Source organism: Cyprinodon tularosa, unplaced genomic scaffold (assembly GCF_016077235.1).
Source record: "Cyprinodon tularosa strain WSP-4 unplaced genomic scaffold, ASM1607723v1 ctg400, whole genome shotgun sequence".
NCBI classification, from domain to species: domain Eukaryota; kingdom Metazoa; phylum Chordata; class Actinopteri; order Cyprinodontiformes; family Cyprinodontidae; genus Cyprinodon; species Cyprinodon tularosa.
This window is the reverse complement of record NW_024039120.1, coordinates 1,034,344-1,056,465: the sequence shown is the minus strand read 5'-3', so window position 1 is coordinate 1,056,465 and position 22,122 is coordinate 1,034,344. Positions and strand designations below refer to the sequence as shown.

At 38.2% G+C, this 22,122-nt stretch overlaps 1 protein-coding gene across 1 annotated transcript in view; it reads left to right on the top strand.

Moving 5' to 3' along the window:
- The window catches only part of zmp:0000000660 (arf-GAP with Rho-GAP domain, ANK repeat and PH domain-containing protein 2), a 172,498-nt gene that overhangs the window by 56,225 nt on the left and 94,151 nt on the right, over nucleotides 1-22,122 (top strand). Inside the window, exons 8-9 of the mRNA XM_038298182.1 lie at nucleotides 5,240-5,414; nucleotides 19,499-19,624. Of these exons, the coding sequence (XP_038154110.1) occupies nucleotides 5,240-5,414; nucleotides 19,499-19,624 (301 nt within the window). The remainder of the gene's footprint in view (nucleotides 1-5,239; nucleotides 5,415-19,498; nucleotides 19,625-22,122) is intronic.

Sequence of the window (22,122 nt, the reverse complement as noted above, 5' to 3'; positions counted from 1 at the left end):
TCCTGTTGAGAACGCAGTGTGTGGCTGTGTGTGTTAGGAGGGAGCCAAACTTAAAGATGATGTTAGAGAAGTACTGAAAGTGTGTGAGTCCATCTGCTTTTTCACCACCCCAATTTGTTAACATTCAGTGGATAGTAAAAATGAATGTATGCAGAAACCAAATATACTTCTTCTCTTTGCTCTATTGCATTATCCCCTTTTTGGTAAGTTCAATTTTGGTCTTCAATATGTTCAAATGCAATTTTTATGAGATGATGAGAGAATAAAGCAGCCCCTATAATATAAGAGTGGTACAGGAGAATGGAAAATGTGTCTGTCATATAGCAAATACAATGAAAAGAATCTCTTGGAAAATATTAATTCTCCTACAATATTCCCTAAAAGTAATTGATATTTTTCTGATGTAAGCTATTTTGTATTGCGGTTATATTTTCTTTCTAGAAATGAACAATATTAAAAATTGATCCTTATTTTACAATCCAAATGTTCATATTTGATGATCGCAACAAACATTGCAACGTTAAGTTTGATCTGAACCAAGTTTCTTTGTTTTGTTTTAAACAAATATAGAAAAGAATTAGAGAGCCAATATTTAGACCATACCTGGAAATTTGTTGTCGCCATGGGGACGTAATTCACCACCTCCAGACAGTGGTGTTAAAAGTATAATGTTTATTACTCAAGTAGAAGTATAAATCCTACTTCTTTAAAACTTTTTTGTAGAAGTTAGAGTATCAACTTAAGCTTACTACTCAAGTAAAAGTGTAAAACTACCTAAACTACAAAAGTAAAAGTAATGCAGGAAAAATATATTTAGGAGAGATGCTTTACCGGACTACCCTATTAAAGGAACATTTTTCAACAATTCTGGATGATAACTTCCTTATTCTTATTTCTTTTTTTTTTTTGTTTTATAACTAATTGGCATCGGTGTAAAATTTACCTTTGCATCATCTTGAAATACTATTTATTTTGGTATGTAGAGAACTACTAACGGTACTTGCTGCATTAGAGTCCAAATACAAAGAAATCAATATGCTTGTATTTCAATGAAACTCTTGACTAGTTCGTCTCCTAAATGCCTTCTTAATCTGTCTAATTTTAAGTAATTTCACTAGACTGTTTCATGACATAGTCTCTTATGTAGATCTATTAATTTACTACACACTTAAGTTTGACTTGTGTACAGTTTTTGGTGAATTTTTACTGATAAGTCATTTACAATCTGGTAAAGAAAAAGGCTGCTTTGGCAGACGCCCCTGTGTTTTCAGCGTTTATGTGCATATATTTATGTACAAAAACGTGGGGTGTACTGACTTTTGTGCGGTTCTATACATTTTTTAGTGTACAAGATATTTTTCATTTAATATTACAGGATTATACTACTACACAGTGAGAACTAGCCAAGACTGTGACTGTGAAGCACATAGGGATTGGGGCAGGCAGTAAGGTAACACTCCAGAAATGGGTTGCAGGCAGAATACTTCTTACATATCTTTGCAATACAATAAAGAAAAACTCATATACTCATCTTAAAAGGAGCTTAGCAATTAGGCTAAAAAGGAAAGAAAATACACCACAAACAAGGACACTGAGCCTAATCTCACTGGACAAGTTGCTCTACTTCTGTGTCACATTTACTTACTGCAAGCATGGATATAAAACACTAAATCCTATATAAAAACTGTTCCTCTGGGAGTCTTCTGTTAAATGAATACAATACCACACCACAATATCTTCAGTTATATTCTTATGAATAAAGAATAACTAAAGAAACAAAAAAAAAGAAAAATCAGCGTTGAGGGTCACTGAATTCCAAAGAGAATACAGAAAGTCACCGATTTAAGATCCACTCGCTGTGGAACTTAGCAAAAAATATTTCATACCTGAGAGTTAAAAGCATGGTTGCAAACACAATGGGTGAGTGCATCAGTTGATGTTAGTGTATTATCTGTTTCAGATTGTAGGGACAAAGAAAATGTATGAAAAATGTATGAAAAAACATACTTCCCAATCTTTCCATCTAAAAACCTTATTCTTCTATCTATCCGAAAACCAAGATTTTTCCAGGAACCAAGGTGTTTTTCCAGGTTGGATATGTAAAGATCTCTGGAGGATTATACCTTACGTTCACTGTGAGCTCTATGATTTAAATTGACATTAAAAACATGCATTTAGTAACAAGATGAACTATGATTCTTAAATAATTATGGTATTTGGAATTGAACAAGTTATAGGTAACCTTCAAAACATGCTTACATACTCTCAAACCATATTTTTTTTATTCTTTCAGCTATAATCATCCTTTCTTTATCCTATTTTCTCTTATTCTCATGTTCACCGTTATGCACTCTTATCCCATTGACCTCAACAAAGTCTCGACGGACCACATGACCTAGAGACGGGGTGTCAGAGGAACTTCTGATATCACTGTGCACACACACTCACTGTCTCTAGTGGCTACAGTAATTGCTATGACACGGAAGGTCATTTCCAGAGACAATACAGAATAAGGCCGGCCTGCATGGGACTGCTTTGCCCAGATCCGACACCATCCTGTGTGTGAGCAAAAGAGATAAAGACAGAATTAATTTGGCTTGTTGTTTTCCTACTGATGAAGATGAATCAGTGTTTGCAGAAGCAGTGCACTGAGATAAATGAAGCTGCGTTTGGAACACCCGCGTGCTTTGAACACCTTTATCTACAAGAAAGGGCCCCCGTGTGCGTGGGTGGGCGGGTCTTATTGATGGAGGACTTTTGTCTGCACGTCTATATGCATGGCCTTACTGTCCCCCCTAGCATTCAGACGGATATTGCTTGTTTGTGGCAGATCGATTCAGCCCACTGGCCCGGCCACAGTTGCGATGAAAGGCAAAGTTGTTAGTTGAAATTCCGCCATTTGCCTCTCGACTCCTCTGTTGATCTACTTTGTCACAGGTCATTGAGCACAATGTCACATCAATTGACTGCACAAATAGAAAGAGACAGACGGAGGTAGAAAATATCTCCCTGGATCAGACTGTATTCTTTTGCTCCTTTTATCTACCAATCTAAGCTCAATCATTGTGAGAAAAAGGTAATTCTTTTTTTAACAAACCATGAACACTTTCCCAGACATTACACCCACTCGGAAATTCACTGGCTTCAATGTTGAGAACATACAGTAAAAACTGTATATGTCTGTGAAGTTATAGCTGCTCAGGTATAAGTATTTTACCATCGGACAAATTATTACGTGAAGTGGAGTATAAAGAAAATTTACACATTTGTTTGAATGAGTAATGCAGGTCTTGATGGTATCAAGGTCCTCTAACATCCATTTTACAGCTTGGAGTAATTGTTTATTGGTCTATTACAGTAAAAAAAACAACTTAATCACCAAAAACTACTTTTACATTTGTGGTTGTAATGCCATACATCAGCACTGTACCATGAGGATATTTCTGTATAAAAGAAGAAAAAAAAGGCTTAAATTGTGAAAGTTTTTTTTTTTGTAAGTTTAGCAGGCTGCTCAGTGGAACAGTGAGTAGCACTGCTGCCTTGCAGCAAGATGGTTCTGGGTTTGATTCCTGGCCCGTGGTCTCTCTGCATGGAGTTTGGATGTTCTCCCGGAATGTGCTTGGGTTCTCTCCGGGTACTCTGGCTTCTTCCTACAGTCCAAAAACATAGCTGTTAGGTTAATTGGCTTCTCTAAATTCTCCTTAGGTGTGAGTGTGTGCGTGAATGGTTATTTGTCCTGTTTGTTCCCGTAATGGACTGGCGACCTGTCCAGGGCGGAACCCGCCTCTTGCCTGTAGACAGCTGGAGATGGGCACCAGCACCCCTTGCGACCCCGCTTGGTATAAGCGTGGCGGAAAATGGCTGGATGAATGTACATTTAGCCACTTTCTAAAAGGGGCTCTTTGTAATTTAAAGTAGAAACTCATTTGGTTGATTTCTCAGTTTTTATGGAGCTACAAATGTACAAATTCATGCCTTTTTTGACAGCATTACATATTTATGGAGGTTGATAAAGAATACATACCTAATGTCCTTGCTTTACTTTTCTTGTTATGTTTATTAGCTTCTTGCTGTGTATATTTCTCACACTCTTATGTTTGTACTTCATCCTCTGCTCATTTAACCTAGTCTGCTGCTTTCCTGTAGCTCCCTTCATTGTTTTTCACATCATTATTCCCATATTTCTCTTCTCTGGAATTGTGTGTTTCATTATAGTTAATATGGCCCATTTGTATTGTTCTTATTTGCTATATTGCTTCTTTTACAGGGATCAGAGCTTTAATGATTCCCATGGGGTGTGTTAAAGGTTGATCATATTTTAAGTTCTCTTTTGAGATCAGCAAAAGGGAGTTCAATTCCAAACATTATGTGGTTTAACTGATGCCGCTTTATAGACTCGTCACCCTCTATCACCCCAGTGTTTTATCATAGACTCGCACACTAAAACAGGGATGTTCCACCTAGATAGCAACACGCTATGCTTACTTTTTATTGACTCTTAAAGCTGCAGTCTGTAACATTGAGAAGAGAGCAGACTTCGACTGAAAATTTGAAGAAAAACAGGTTTCACTCCACTCCCCCACCCTCTCTGCTTCACTCATGCCCCACCTCCAAGCTCCACCCCTCTCACAGCATCTGCGCGGCTACCGCATGCGACCACGAAGGGCGGGGGGGGCGGGATTCAGCGTGTGTGAGCTGTGATTGACACTCCATCAGATGCTCCTCTGGCTGTGATTGGTTGTTTTGACTCGTCCCGAATTATTCTTTCCAGATTGAAATACAGGCAGTAGGCGGTACCAATTGAAGCAGTTTTTTTCACAGGTTACATATCACATGTACTGCTGTCTGGGCATAGGGACAGTTTTAGCCAATATGACAAAAAAGTGATTTTTAAAAACTTACAGACTTCAGCTTTAAGCACCTTATCTGGGTGAGGATTTTTGCTGATACACATTTTAACAGCTTCTTAAATTCCAACTATTCCACCTACTTTCTATCATACCAGTAAATGAATGTGAAAAATGTTGGAAGTAATTGTTTTCAACTGTAAAATGTAAGACTCTTGATTAGATGCTTTGATCTGGAACTAGGCTTGTATCACTGTGTCTACACATTGAACTGTTTAGTATGCTCTGCATCTTTTAAAGAAACATTTCAACGGAGAAGATTCTAATCTCAATACCTCCAGAAGCTCTGTATATAATCAATTCCTCTCATCTCTAAATCTTAATGTGAACAGGCGCTGTGTGCAGCTGTGGTTTCGTCTGACGTGCTGCAGACCATGGAGTTGGTGTTCAGTGGTGCAGATGTTATGTGCGCCACCGGAGATCCAATCTACTCCACTCCTTATCTCTTGGCTCAGCGTGCTGGACAGAAGGTTCAGATGGAATTCCTGCATCAGAACAAACTATCTGGTATGTTGTTTTTCTAATGTCATTTGGGATATCATATGGGGCTTTGGTATTTAATCCATCTAGAAAAGTAGTGGTGAGCTGATATTTTGAACCTTGGGGGAGATAAGAGGGTATGGGAAAATAATTGCTTCTCTACATTAGTCTATCCAATAAAAACTGGAATAAACAATTATTTATTTTGACAAAATATTGAGTCTATTACAATGGTTTCTCATCGTGTAGTTGACAATGTCCATTAATCTGGCCTTCCATCCATCCATCCATCCATCCATCACTCCATCCATCAATCAATCAATCAATCAATCAATCAATCAATCAATCAATCAATCAATCAATCAATCAATCAATCAAATTTTCCTTCCCCTATCCGATCATCCATCCATCCATCCATCCATCCATCCATCCATCACTCCATCCATCAATCAATCAATCAATCAATCAATCAATCAATCAATCAATCAATCAATCAATCAATCAAATTTTCCTTCCCCTATCCGATCATCCATCCATCCATCCATCCATCCATCAATCCATCCATCCATCCATCAATCAATCAATCAAATTTTCCTTCCCCCATCCATCCATCCATCCATCCATCCATCCATCCATCCATCCATCCATCCATCCATCCATCCATCCATCCATCCATCCATCCATCCATCCATCCATCCATCCATCCATCCATCCATCCATCCATCCATCCATCCATCCATGTTACTTATTAAAGATGAGGGGAGTTGAACTGATTTTAGATCTGATCGCTGTGGGACCATTGATTCTTTAAATTAAACTTTGATTACATTTTTTTTTTTATTTACATAAAGCATACTTCTCTGGTTATATAACTTTACTCCCATTTATTAGGGACCATTTATTAGTGACTTTGTGCACTTCAAAAGAACATAATGATTCATGACACAATTTGACTCCTTTGGCTCTTGGGGTCAAATAAATTGCAGGTACAAGTCTGATTTAGCCCCCAGTTCTTGAATTTCACACGTCTTAAAGACTGTCACTGTAAAATTGTTGGCTATAACTATCAAAATTACCCTTGATTTGTTCTTTTTGTTTATTGACCTGTTTAGTATTTTTGGGTTATTGTAGCAGCGTAACAATCTGTGTTGTAGTTATTCCTAAATTGATGCTGTTAATAATGACCAAGACTTCTACTTGAAGCAGAAAAGTTTTTCCATGGTCAGTATTCAACCCAGTAGAAACGCTGTGGCACAGAAGGCAGCTGGGAAACAGAATAGTTGATATTCTCCTGGCAAGACCTGAAAAAAAAAGGAAATGTATGTGGTGTTATGAATGTGTAAAAAGACCTTGAAACTAAAAGTGCAAGTTAGTCTTCTACAGCTGCTGCTGGCACACACGATCTGTATTTTTGATATGTTAACATGACAGCCATGTTTTAAAATTTGTTCTCACTACTGTGCGGGTTTGTACATTCACAGCACAATAGCGTTTTTTTTGTTTTCGTCTGTGACGCGAATCGAAAATGAGGGCCATGAAAAGCAACACATTTGAAACAAGGGAGTTTTAAGTTTAAAGGTTTGTCTCGCAAGTCACTGCCTCTGTCCTACATTTTCCCCTGATGCTCCTTTGTATTACCCACCTCCTGTTCAGGAGGCGCGGCACAGACGTGGCTTCTTCCTGATGGGGGTGTTCTGTTTTTGCACTTCCACACTAGGCCCATGATAGGAGCGGATCAGATTAAAGGCGGCTAGGGCCAGGTGGAAGACTTTCTCTGGGACTGTATTTTACATAATGCATGCAGTGCATCTGTTTATACTCGCCGGCACTGAGGCTGTTATGGACTCACTAATTGCTTGCATGGGTCACCTGGTCACCAAGGAGATGGCAATTATCTGAGGTGTGCTGGAAGACACACATGCAGAAAGAAGACCATACTAAGGCATTTTCATGTGTATGAGAGTGTCCAAAAGAAATGGGTAGGATACACATAGTCGGTGTGCTCATTATAAATCTGGAAGTTGTTGGGCTTCATTGTTTACACAGAGACAAATATGGACCTAACCAGACTTCTGCTGTTGAGGAGGATGTTCAACTAAAGTAACATTGTGTAGCCAGGAAGCAGTACCTGGGTCAGGGGACCTGAATGTTAGTCTGACAAACTGACTCCACTCTTTGCCTGCAGGGAGATGTTGCCTCAGATGTAACTGTTAGTCTACCACTTAAAGTTTGGACTGACCTTAAGGAAGCAACTCTTAAAGTAGATGCTAATCAAAAGTCAGATTCTACATTATATACAGGTGTCTTGCTTACAGTGAATTTTATATATCACCTTTACAACAATCTAGCTTATTTAATTCAAGGATATCATGGCTACATTAATTTCCATCATCACAATTCAGACAATAGTGTGGTTTAAAAAGAGCAAAAAAGCAATCAAGTGAAAAGCAGCTTAGGATAACAGCCAAGATATGCCAGAGAATGATAACATACTCTTATATCCACCAAATACATAGTAGTGACAGTAAGAAAGTCTCCTGTTTGCGTTTAAGTTTATAAGATGACAATTATAAAATGGTTTATACAGACATTAGTATGCGTTTATGTATGTATGCTGAATACACACATGCCTACATGCATGATTACATGCATATTTTATGCATGGAAAGATAAACAGTGACACATTTTAATTAAAAAACTAGCAGAGAACCTCAGTAAGACTTTTAGTTTACTTAGTTTTTTATTTACTTAGTTAACTTAGTTTACTTTACTTTTGTGTAAACATTCAATTAAAGCAATACAAAAAACAAAAAGTTTGGTTGGACTCCTTGACCGGATAGTATACCCCCTGAATTAAACTTTAAGGATAAATTTCTACCTGTCTTATTTCCAATGTATTGTGAGGCACTAGGTAGTTGCCCTTTCCCCCTCTCTTGCCAGCTATAACACCTTTGTTAGAAACATGGATTGCATAGATCCTTTATAAAGGGGAAGTTCTTCAGTTGCTCTTCCGACCAATGGATTGCCCTTTCAACCTCTTCGACAAGGTTGTCCAATGTTTCCACTACTGTTTACCATTGACATTGGGCCAATAGTTATGGCTGCTCATAAAAATGCAAACCTAAAAGGTGTAAGGACTGTAAATGTTGTTCATTGTTAAGCTTTATATGCTGACAATGTAATTCTGTTGTGTTTTAACTTAAAATAAATTTTAAAAGAGGTTGCTGGAGTTGATCAGGTCTTACCATGTTTTTGGAGGTCACAAGATCTTTCACAAGATCCCAGCAACCAAACAAGAAACAAATCAAAAACCCACAATACTCAATAAAATGTCAAATAAAGAAGGGCTCTTTTGTGCATTATTATATATATATATATAAAAAAAAAAATACCTCAAATTACAAAAACAAAAGTCGAAATACTGTCCAAAAATTAAAGCATTATTAAAGCATTGCATTGATCTTTACTAGGGATGGAACGGTTTATGAAAACCGTCCGAACCGTTCGGTTCGACTGTCTCGGTTCGGTTCGCATGTGTTGCGTTCGGTTCATGCGCTGCTCCTTTTTCTCATAGGCGACGCTTGTACACTCCAGTGCAGAAGGTGGCGGTATTGCGACCAAAGCCAACCCCCAGTAGGTGGTTGGCTGCTAGCCGGGTGTAGCAGGGGAAAAAAATCAGTTGTTGTGGAGAATTGTGTGGGTATGGCGAGTGGGAAAGAACAGGAGTAGGAAGAGGCGCCAGCAGCACTTTATATGTCTGCTGTATGGAACCACTTTGCATTTAGAGTCACCTACGATGACGAAAGTTGTGGATAAAAACAGTATGCAAGCATTGTGCAACATGTTTTGTTTATGCTAACAGCAACACAACCAACATGTCAGGCTAACAATCAACATATACCGAACCGAACCGAAAACCATGACCACGAAACGCTGAACCGAACCAAACCGTGGATTTTGTGAACCGTTCAACCCCTAATCTTTACATGCTGGGAATTTTAAAGAAGCACAAACAGTTGTAAAATTGAAGACATTTCCAAGTTTAGAGAACACCTGCAAAACCTCTAAAGAAAATCATATCACATCACAGGGTATTAGACCGTCTAATAACATTTAAATAACGTAATAACTAGCATCTGTGATTTCACTCCATCTCCATTACTTTTTCAAACGTCATCGGCTTCACAGCTGATTAATTTAACATTTTAATTGGTGTGCGGGGCGGCGTTGACATGCAGAGTTTACAACATTCTTCATTTTGCAGCGAATTACTTTTTAGGAGGTAAAATAAGTTTGTACTCCTACATTATCAATTTTTTGGCACGTCTTACAATACAAATAATTGCCATTTGTTCGACGTGCTTGATGTGAAATCCAAACCGCTGCCATATATTGCTTAGCTAAAACACCTGCTGTCGCCATATTTCGTTTGCCGGTTGCTATAGTGTGTGCCGCACAGAAAAACATCCTGTGTGGAGGAGGGGTTTATGATGCATTCAAAGCGTGTTGGGGAAAAATAATATTCTCAGTGAAATAGATGCAGACTGCTTAATGTCATCATGCAAATTTGTACTCAATGGTTATGATCAGAGATGGCAAAAGTACTCACTTTCCGTACTTGAGTAAAAGTACAGATACTTGTGTTAAAAAATACTCTGGTAAAAGCGGAAGTACTGATTAAACTTATTTACTCAAGTAAAAGTAACAAAGTACAGGCATGTAAATTTACTTAAAGCATAAAAGTAAAAGTAGAAACCACTTTTTTCATGCCGTTGCCTACATTTTAAATGGATGTCTGCCAATAGGACTAGATCTCCGTTGTGTTCATTTTCAATCATCCCGTCGTCCATACTACTATGCTAACGCCACCGCCACCAAGCTGCAATGATTTGCCGCAAATGAATACCGCCGAATCTGTCGATTCATCTTGTAGTGGTGCGTCAAATGCAACGTAGATTCCCATCCAATTAGATTGAATTTGGTATTGAGGACAGGAAAAATAATAACGGTAACTCCATTGAAACGATTCAAAACTAAAGTAACAAGCCAATTTTTAAAAATGTAAGGAGTAGAAAGTACAGATATTTGTGTAAAAATGTAAGGAGTAAAAGTAAAAAGTCGCCATAAAAATAAGTAGTAAAGTAAAGTAAAAATATCAGAAAAATCTACTTGAGTACAGTAACGAAGTATTTGTACTTCATTACTTCCCATCTCTAGTTATGATTTAAGTAATTGTAACTATTGTGCGTGGGGAAACTCTATGTTCGATATATCATCCACCCTTACATTGGAAGACTTAGACTCCATTCTTTAAGGATCTGTAAAAAACTAAACAATTATCTTGTTTCTGTATTTTCTCCTTTTACATATTTATATTTAGCTGAACTGGCAGTGTGTTCCCAGCTATCCCACAATAAAGTTAGTATTTATTATCTTACTCTTTCAAAACAGAGCAACTGCTCCTTTTCCTCTTTATTTAAAAGAAATGCTCAAATATTAATGCAACAGTATGATAATAAATCATTCAACTTCTTATCCAGATAGATCATGATAACTTCCATGCTGACAGTCACTTGATAAAATTATTTTTTAGCATAATCCTGACTGATAACAAACATAGAAATTTGAAAATATTAATGACAAAACTTACACATATGCTTACTTTTTTTTAAAACAACATAAATTAATGGAATAAGATATGACCCAGCCAATTTAGCCTGCTATATTGTTGCTGACAGAAGGCTTTTTGGTTTCCCTGTAAAAACAAGTAGCCGTTCCATTTGAAGATTAAGCTTCCCAGAAACACTGTCCAAATTCCCCCTCTTGACATTTCTCCACTGTTTCGTCGGATGCACTGTCACATAAGATGCAGAGCTGTGGAAAGTGTTGTCTGCATTGTTCTTCTGGATGTAGGCCCCCCGAGCTTGCAGACAGACTTGTGAAAAATTTCATTAAACAGAAATTGAACTTTTTATTTTTTTTCCCTGTCATTGGTGTTTGCTGTGTTAGGTTTTTAAGGATCAGGGAACAATTCAATCCCCTCATGATGCCATCCCAGCTGCACAGCTCTATGTTGACAGAGAGAAGACAGAACGAAAGCAGACACAAACCAGCCAATATTGAGGACAATACAGAATTCAGACTTGTTCTGGAGTTTTAAAGAACTCTGCCTAGGGTTACAGCTGACTTTTTCAACTGGATAACAGTTGCACACATGCAAGGTGACATATGGATGGATATGGATATTTTAGTTGTTTGTAGTAGGACACCACTGTTTATAGCTACATGTTGGGTTTTTCCTCCGTTTGGGTTTATTTTGTAAAAGATGTTTTCACAGCAAGGGCTCCCTTCAGGGCTTCCTTCAAACACTACATACAGCCGTTAACCAGACGCTATCTTTAAGCAAAATGATAACAAATACAGTCTTTCGCCTATTTCATGACCCCCTGAGACTACAGAATGAGCTGGCAATAAACAATCAGACACCATGAAGAATTGTCACTTCTCAACTAAACTCCAAATTGGGCTTGTATGCGGAAAATATAACTGCCGCCTGTTCTCACAGTGTGAATCATGCTCCTAGTTTGTGTAAAAAACTAAATAGGGAAAAGGCTCACACAACCCTTTGGAAATGGTAAAGAAAAAAAGAAAAGAAGATTGTCAGCTTGCTTGTTCTGGAGCGACTCTGCAGCCCTTTCCCTTTTCAGCAGGTCATTTGTGACTCTGATGTTAGGACTTCCACCAGATAGCAGAGCACTGCTACTTCATTAGCTCTTCTTTGTGCGTAACTGCGCACACACAGTTCTCAATAGTCCCGCTACCACACGCCAATACCTGCTCGTCTGAAAGCACCTAGGGAGACTGTAGGAGCGTGTTGATTTGCATATTGCCATCCTAGATTCTATTTAAGAAAGCCAATTGCTGCTCTCTAAGGCCTCGTGTCTTTGCATTATAGAAACCCCTTAGGGTGCCCTTCATGATGGGCTCCATCCCTTACTGTCAAAGACTTCCACATTGGTGGTTCCTTATTTATTTTTAGGCTCCTTTTTCATTTTGTTGTGTGCAGTCTATTCCCACGAGCAGAAATGGAGAGGCCTATATGACTATTAAAAAAATGTTTTGATCTATATTTCTTGATGCTACTTTTCATCGCTAATTTTACTGCAGTAAAGTACCACAATTATTTTGAGTAAAGCTCTGTTCAGTTAGTTCGAAGTTCACTCTATGCATTTTAGATTTGCCACCCTTTATTTTCCAAAATTTTCACTGAACTGCCTAAAGACAACTAGATCTAGAATCGAGGCTGCATAGAGGTGAAGCTGTTAGTCCTAAAGCAAGGCCAGAGGTATAAATCATGCCCTGGGGTCCTTTAATACATGGAGTTTGTATGTTCCTGCACCTTGATTGTGTGGGTTCTCTCTTGGTCCTCGGTCTTTCTCTCACAGTCGAAAAACAGGATTGTTTTATTATTTGCCCTTAGGTATGAGAATGCAAATATGTATTTTAGTCAATGAAATGTTTTTGACCAGCAGTGTGAGCTCTCAAACACAACTGCAAATGAAACATCCAGGTCTGAGGTCGCTAAGGACTGATGCAAAGCAAGGCAAGTTTATTTATATAGTAAATTAGAGTAACAAGACAATTCAAGTTGCTGTATATGAACGAAATATAAGAAATAAAAACATAGAGAAACATACAGTACAATGCAATCAGATGAGAGGCAGGTAAAGAAAAGCTGGAATTCAGATTTATATTTCAGTTAACAGTTTCAATGATATTTGTCACATTTTATGTAAAAAAAAAAAAAAGAGATAACAAAGCCTTTTAACCAGTATTTAAAGTAACTTAATGTTTCCTTACTTTACAATTCTCCTGGGAGTTTAAGGAAAGTGGAGCTTATGAACTATCTGTTGTATCACCATGTTTGGTTGTGGGTATGCGGAGCAGGCTCAAGCTAAAAGGCCTGGATGGTCTTTACAGTTGATATGCTGACAACAAATATGTGATGTATTTTGTTGCTAAGGTATTCAGTGATTTAAAGGAAGTGTAAGAACTCTAGAGCTGGAGTTATATCCTTCAATTTCTTTTTTTTAGTGTGGGTAAAGGCAGCCACACTTTGGATAAACTGCTACTGTCTGATCCACTTTTTAGGCAGACCTGCTAAGTCTTTCGTCTTAAAATCATGAAAATGTTCTTCAGCTGACAGAAGGCTTGAATTTGAGGGCTCCAAAATGAAACCAAGGGAACTGAACGTGTGATGTATTTATTAATTTATTTATTTTTTATTTGATGTTTTTACCTTCTGAGAAAAAAGTCACTGTGCCTCAAGCAGGGTTTAGACCAGCCATGTGTTGTTCTAGAAAGGCTAGCCCAGTTATTCAGATGTTCCAAAAGAATGGAGGGATAAACAGTGTTAATAAAGGTCCAATAATAACAGTGTGTTTTTTACACTGTCTGCATTTATAAGGATATCATTAAAAAACTTGAAACGGATCGTCTCTGTACCGAGGTGAGCACAGAAGCCTCACTGGGGAACAATGAAGCAACTGGTCATTGTTTAACAGTTGAGACTGCTTTGTTAATCAACTTACTGATAAAGGAGATATTAAAAATGGCCTGTAGCTATGCAGAAAGAGCCAATCTAAATTGTGCTGTTAAAAAGCAGTTAAATAACTTTTGTTTTTAGAGACCTGGGGAAAATGTCTGGTATTAGGTAGATTTGGACTTTTGACCAAATGAGTTATAGTTGGAGACAAATTTTGTGCTGCACTGGATTTGATAGTGACATAGAGTACAGATTGTCCTTCTGATCTTTAGAACCAAATTCACAACTCCACATGTTGTTGAGCCTCACTTACTTTACAAACATTCACATGCATGCACAGCCCTTAGCTAACTTGGTCAAGAGCTGTATCCAGGGGCACAACATGTGGTTGGAGGATGCGGGAAAGAATGTAACAGCTTTTGTATTAAAAGACAACTGCTCTACCCACTGCTTCAACTCAAAGGTATAGTTATAAAGTTGAACACCCAGTTGTGTTGAAGCTCCATAGAAACTGCAGAGATCCACACCTTTGGGGTGGATGGGGCCTATTGCTAGAGCTGCTAATATGCAGTCCATGAATCTGTCTTCTTTTGAAAAAGACAAAAAGACAAAGCCACTTTTGAAGACATCCCTAGAATATACCTTTTCCGGTGACAGTTAACCTTAAAGAAAACATATTACAGGCTGTGAAATATGACATAGATTTATGTTTTGGCAGGATTAAAACCTTGCAGTTATGTTGAAGTGTGTGAGATCAAACTGTATTAATGTGTTAACCTCAAAATATGCTTACATTCGAAGGCAACCAGATTTTCCCTCAGCTTTTTTGACGAAGTTTTGACACCTATCCAGGAGTTTTTGTCAATTTTGTGGGCTCGCACCAGAGCAATCCATAGTTAGTCTATGGTTGGTCCGACAGATTGCTATGGTGCAAGCCGACAGAATTTACAAAGAGTACTGGACCGGTGTCAAAGCGTCTTAAAAAAAAAAAAAAAGAGGTTTGGTGGCAGGCTTACAGATGTATTGGGCTCCATGGAACACTCAACTACTTCCTAAACTTAAGACATTTATTTTGTTTCTGTCTTTTCATTACTGGACTAACTAATGTGTCTGGCCATTGTTGTTATGGTAACTGTGTTCAGGCACACCAGGATTCATCAGTTAGTCCCAAAGAGAAAGACTGAAAACAAAGGAGCTGCCTTAAGTTCAGGAAGTAGTGGAGTCTTCCATAGACTCTATTGTAATCCATTGTAATGACTTAATTGTAATCGAGTCATTATTCCATTGTAATGACTCCATATGTAATGATCCTATAAACTATTGATTGAATGAGGTAAGAATCAAAGGCATACCATAGCTTTAATATTCATTTGTTAAGACTTCTATTACCATGTAATCTGATTTGTAACTTCACAATTCTGCGCAACATTAAGTTAATTAATGGATAAAAAGCTAAAAACATCTTGACATTTCCTAAATTTAGACAATAAAAAATATTGAGAAGCACTGTTTTTGCACAGATCATTTCTATGTGTTATAAGCTGACATCTAAAGGGTGAGTAGCTGACAAGCACAAAAAAAAAAAATTGTACCCCCAGGTACTGTTTTGGATTCAATAATTGCAAATCTGAATATACTCAAAAGGTAAAAAGGCCATTGGAAACTGTAGATCAATCTTTTTTTCTATAACATGCACAAATTGTTGTTTCTACCTCTCATCTTCTGCCTATGCTGTGTATTATCTTTGCTCCTCTTGCCTGTGTTTTCTGTTTGCGTATTAACTGTGTGTCTGCGTGTAAATGCACGAGTGCGAACAAGCTTCTCTGATTACCCCCGCTGTCCACTGCCTATCGAAGCCTGCTTTGTAACTGCAGCCGTGGGCGAGCAGATGGCTAATTGAGCACTCTATCATGTCACCTCCCTTCACAGGGGAGTGAGCCAATCAGCACAGGCCAGACTCCTCCACTGCTACCCCCGCAGACAACACAGTCCCATCCTAACAGAGTCTAGCTTTAGGGGCCCAGAGGGGTTGTTAAGCATGCTCACAGAGAGAGCCTTGTTACAACTGATACAGCATCAAGCCACTGGCTTATTTACATTCTGTCAACCTGAGTGGTTGGAAACACTTCAGTTTATTTGTGAATGTGTTTTACACTAATTTGGTTGCATTTCATTGTTAAAAATTTAGGGTTTAATCCTACTAAGCCATGAAAAAAAGTTTTTTCTGGTTTTTGATTTCTCTAATTATGTTAGTGTTTCAGTTTTTACTAAGATCAGTAAGAACATAGGAAATAATTTTACTCTGAGCTCATTCTAAATTGTTATAATAACTGATGGCAGTTTTTAAGATATTTCATATATAGTGCAAAATAAAATCTGTCTAACCTATATTTGGCTTTTGCAAAATGAAACAAAAAATAACTATATTGGGAATTATCCCATTTGATTTTGTTCAATATGACAGGACACATGCAGAATTTAGAAGTCACCCATGTGACCACATAAAGTAGGTTAGAAGATCTCATTAAAACAACAAATAGCACCAATCTAAATATAATTCATACTTGAATCATCATCTTCTGCTTCATCTGGGACAAGGGGGCCAGCAGTCTCAGCAGAGACTACCAGACTTTCTTCTCCTCAGATACCTCCTCCAGCTCTATTTGGGGAAGCTCAAGGCAGTCCAAGACAATATAGTCTATCCAGCATGTCCTGTGTTTTCCCCTTGGAATCCTCTCGGGGGGGACATGCCTGTAACATCTTCCAAAGGAGGCATCAATGAGCTAACTCAAATAGAAGTCTGTGGCACCTCAAAAGAAAAAGTAAATAAAGAGAATTAGTAAATGAATAATTACATCTGTGAAATCTTCCCATCCCAAAAGAGGTATTACAAGACTATGTCTTTAAGCTTAAAAATTGGAGAAAAATACAGTGGTATTCTTCATTTATGATTGGAGAAACCCAAGATCTGTGAAGAACCTGGGGGTTGTGTTGCACTACAAAAATTCCAGAGTGAATACATAAGTCACCCGTGTGGTCGCTAAAGAACCAGGCTTTTCTTTTTCTTTTTTTACTTTCCCCAAGCTCAGTGCTTATGGGGTATGGGTTAATCAAGAAGCACCTGGTGGTCAGGTTACTCCTTATGTGACACCTCATCAGTAAGGTAAACAGCTAGGGACCAGTACAAGGAGTACTGGACAACAATCAGAGGTAGAGGCGACCTGATCTATGAATGCCTAAACTGGTTTTGGGGACGAGGTTCGTCCCTTCGCTGGGGGCGGGGCAGCCTAAGTTTGAGCTTTTACAATAGGTGAAGCATTATTAGCTATAAATAGTCGAGCTCACCCACGTATAACCTGGGTTCTTGATCCCCACTCCTTTAGACAGCCTGTAATCTCTTCTACTCTGGAGTGCCTCGCAGGTAGAGGCTGAGGCTGACGATACCTCTGCTTGTTTCATCCCCAGGCAGAGCCGTCTCATGTTGGTTTTACCCCAGTGGATCAGAGGGTTTTTAGTCTTCTCTGAATGTTGTTTCAGCCTAGCCTATGGGCCGAACCGCAGTACAGAGTAAGAGCCATCTTAGCATCCCTCGTGGTGGTGGGGTGTTGAATATTGCCCCTCTCAGGAATTACAGAATTCTGCTCGGGCACTTTTATACTGTAAGGGAAACTTCAGTGACATCTAGAGGGGCATGTTCAGAAGGAATTAACCCCCACCTCTGAAATGTAGTTGTGTTACATTATCAGACTTCTGTTAAAATCATGAATTGTCTGTGATAAAGATTATGTTCAAACATAGGAATGTTCATCTGTTCCCTAGCCCAGTGGTCTTCCAGAAGGTCTTGAAGTTGATTATGGGCAAAGTGCATGCCTGTTTGGTGCATGATCCATCTGTTTTTTGGTTTGTTATTCTCATATATTAAGGAGGGCTTTGCTGTTACCTTGATATAACTATAAATTGATATCACTTGAGACAATAATGAACCTGCAACAAAAATAAAGATGAGCCATGTTGATCAACAGATTCTTTATTTCTCCTATGAATGGCACATGGCCATGAGACAAGGCCTTTGAGATGTCATCAAAGGTGGAAACGTCGGTTCAGCAAAACTGGTTTCAATTAGCTATTTTAACTTGCTTGGTGAGAGAGCTGTAGGTGCCCAAGATAAAATCTCAAAGATATTAATAATGCTCTGTAGGTAAATTGGACCTCAGAATGAAAACTAATTGAATTTGAGAATGATAAGGCTGATGTGGGGAGCTCTTAAAGCTGGCAAAAAAAAAAAAGGATGAGTAAAGGGAGTTCATCTTAAGGAGTGCTAGATTGGAATGCTTTATATTCGTATTGACACGGAGTAAAAAGTAATGTTTTAAAGATCGCCAGAGAAACACTCTTTGAACACCCTATCTTTGCCTTTTGCAAAAGTAGGACCATGTAACAAAGTCTCTACAATATTAACTAGAATCTTATATGATCCCTGTATGCTGCTTGTGATTGAAAAGGTGGTCCTGTGCTGCTTTATCCAGGCCAAAGGGGAAAAACATCTCTACATGGAGGTAGGGCTTTGGTTCAAGAACAGTAGTCAGGAATCTGGTAGGGATTCACTGTTTTGCTTAAGGGCAAGTTGGGAATATAACACGGCTGGTCTGCAAATACTGTTGAAGGTCAATAATTTTTAAGACCATGTCACCTGCATTAAAAATATAAAGAATTTACTTATTTACCGCCAAGTCAATAGTCACTAATCATCAGATCAAATGGTACTGACTTTTATGCTTGAAAACTGTTCTGTATATGTCAATGGAAATGTTTTAAAACCTCAAGGACAATTGGATAAAACAGACAGTGCAACAGAAATTGATGTTTCTAAGTCAATGTCTGTGATTATTTTTATCACTTTTTCTTGCCAACCTTTAAAATGAATATATTATGACACCTGTTTTGACATCCGCTACTAGACAACATAAACGATTCTGCCATTTTCTTATATGATTTTAATCTAACCTCAAGTGCACCAAACCCCAAACGAAATATTTCAAAATGTCTACTCATAGCTGATTCAAACAAACAATTTCCCTCTCATATAAATTGAATATATTAGTCTATTAATGTCCCAAAGAAAGTCCTAAATAAAGGCAAGTAAGCCTTTTTAAATAAAAACAAAAACATTCAGCTTTTTAAGAAAGCACAAATTAAAAATAACAATAGTGGAAAAATGTAAAAATCATATCAATCATTCTAAAAAGGACAGCTGGGGAAAAATAGGACATCTCTTGGGATAGTTCTTTCTTGTTTCTTAAAAATAGTTGAGTAGAAAGAGCTAGAAATCTAAATATGCATTTTGTGTTTGTGTTTTTGTCTTAAACATATATGTATGTGTAATCATCGACATGGAATGATGGATGATTGACACAACAAAAGAGTCACAAAGTGGCTTAATGAGAATGTTGCTCATAAAGGAATAAACCCTGATCTCAGTCCCAAAAGAAATTTGAGGGCAGAGCTGAGGAATAGCATGGGATATTTTGAAACTAATGGCTGTTATGTCTAATGTCCCTCCTTGTAGATTTCCCAAGACTGGGTCAGTGGTCAGAGAAGTCTTCTTTCCCTGATGTGTCCCTCTTCATGGATGGCTTTCTGTATGTCTCCTCTGGCCCTTCTAAGACAATGCCGGATCGACGTGGACGAGACGGTGAGTGCGAAAACTGTTTTCGGAACCAAGGACAAGTCAGAAAACGCGTCACTTCATTTGTAGGCAATTGAAGTTTCATGTTAGTCAGAGGTCTCCTCTAGTTAAGCGCCTATCGATCAATTAGTGTCAACCGTTCTGCTGTCAAGCTGCCAATCTTTTAAGCTGCTCGGCAAACAGTTGTGTCAAAATGATCAATGAATTTGTCTTTGACATGTGTTCTGCATTGTCTTCTGGGAGACCTCTTTCTGACAACTGTATGTAAGATGCCTTTATGGAGGCACAAGGTTAGTCATGGTCTACTGAGATTAAGATAATAAACTGATTTAAAGTATTCATTTTTTTTTAAGCTCCAATCAAAATGTACCAGAGAGGATTAAAACGGAACTTCTGAATTCTCCTCTATTTGACCTGGAAAGCAATGTTAAACTTTTAATCAGATTCCTCTTCCTAGTCAGATTCCTTAGCTGTTTTTGCTGCTGCTGCACCTCCTGCCTTTGCAATGTTCCCACATTGCCAACCAGCTGGAGCATTTGTGGGACCCATGGGTAATTAGTAGAAGGAACCAGCATTGGGCACTCCCTCAGGGAAAGGTGTTTATTCTGAGGTTTGAGGAGTAGGATAAGAAATTCAAGCATGGAGGCTGAAGCAGTACCTGCCACTTGAACAAGCAGTCTCCTTAATATTGAGCCAGGTATCCGTCTCTATTCCCATCACCCCACAGCCCCTTAGCTCTTATTGGTGGTTGAATATGCAAGCTAATGAACTGAGCTCTGGGAGGGTCTGGGAAATAGCTTCCTACGGGTACTTGAGATAAATCTTATCTAAGTATCTATCAAAATGTCATCATCTCTGGAAAAGAAATGCATTTTAGGTTTACAGTTTAATAGGTAGATGCAGTTTGTTAAAACCTGCTTCTTTGTGTTTGTTTTTTAGATTGTAACATTTCCCTTATCTGGGAAAGTCTTACAAAAATTATAGAAAAATGTTCCCATGTGAACAAAGATTCAACTCATGTTCTATGTTGTTTATTTATCAGATGACAATCACATTTTAATAAAAAAAAAAAAAAACTTTGGCGTTTATAGCCCAAGCTATTTCATAGAACCTTTCCTCATGTGGGTTTTTTGATTCTTTCTAAAATCAATATATACACACCTCAAGAAGTCTGACCATGCAAGCATTAAAACAAGAGGTTGAAAATCGATGTTTATTTCAAGATCTGAGCCCTACTCAGATTTGTAAGTATGTAGCTCTTGGGTTAGAAAAAGAATTTAAGTAAACGTAAGCCCAGATTTATCTATACTGCTTTCCAATTGGAATTGAGTGTAAACTTTGGTGAGGATGTTTGCCTTTATATCCATCTGATTTATTTAAAATTTCCCAACTGATGATTGAATTTTAGTTCTCTAGAAAGACCCTAAGAGGTCTGATATGTTTTATCTAAATAATTAGAAATTGATGAAGAAGAATGTCCCCTCGCTGTGGACAATAAGAGAGATTTGCAGATGTGTTTCCTCCCCCATTTAGGTTTGGTTGAACCAACTTTCAATGCTTTAAGAGCAAAGAAAGAGAATTTTAGCATCCACTTTTCAAGCTTCGCTGTCAATTCTCGATATCATTTAAACCTGGCCTTTGAATGGGCCATGCTATGGTACATGCATGTGGTTTGGTCGATAGGAGACCATTGTATCTTCGGCTGTGTGTTTAGGTTTATTTTTCTACTGGTACTTAACCGTCTGTTACAGTCAAAAGTCCTTTGGCTCTCTGAATCTCCTAAATTGAAGTTTTCCTGTTCCTTTCTTAAACATCCAATATCATGCTACAATTCAAAATAATTAACATTTCCATGAAGCCTCCAGAGTATGTTTTTACCAGTTGAATAGAAATATTTCAGATTGGGCAGACAGCATGTAGATAAACCTCTTCATGTAGCCCTATGTGGACAGATACCTCTCTAATCATTTCGAGCACAGGACATTTCAGGTGAACAACCTTTTAATAAACTAACCAATCAGTAGGCCTGCTCCTCACATTTTGCCTGAGCTGCTATGTTTGTGATAAACTAACCACCATCCTGACAAAAGTAATTTAAACAAGCACAAGATCAAAACTGACTAAAAGTCCCTTTAAATGCATTGTTTTTTGTGTTGCAACTAGCAGATGTACACTCACGGCCACTTTATTAGGTACCCCATGCTAGTAACGGGTTGGACCCCCTTTTGCCTTCAGAACTGCCTCAATTCTGCACATCCATGATCCAAATCTCCCGTTCCACCACATCCCAAAGATGCTCTATTGGATTGAGATCTGGTGACTGTGGAGGCCATTTGAGTAGATTGAACTCATTGCCATGTTCAAGAAACCAGTCTGAGTTGATTCCAGCTTTATGACATGGCGCATTATCCTGCTGAAAGTAGCCATCAGAAGTTGGGTACATTGTGGTCATAAAGGGATGGACATGGTCAGCAACAATACTCAGGTAGGCTGTGGCGTTGCAA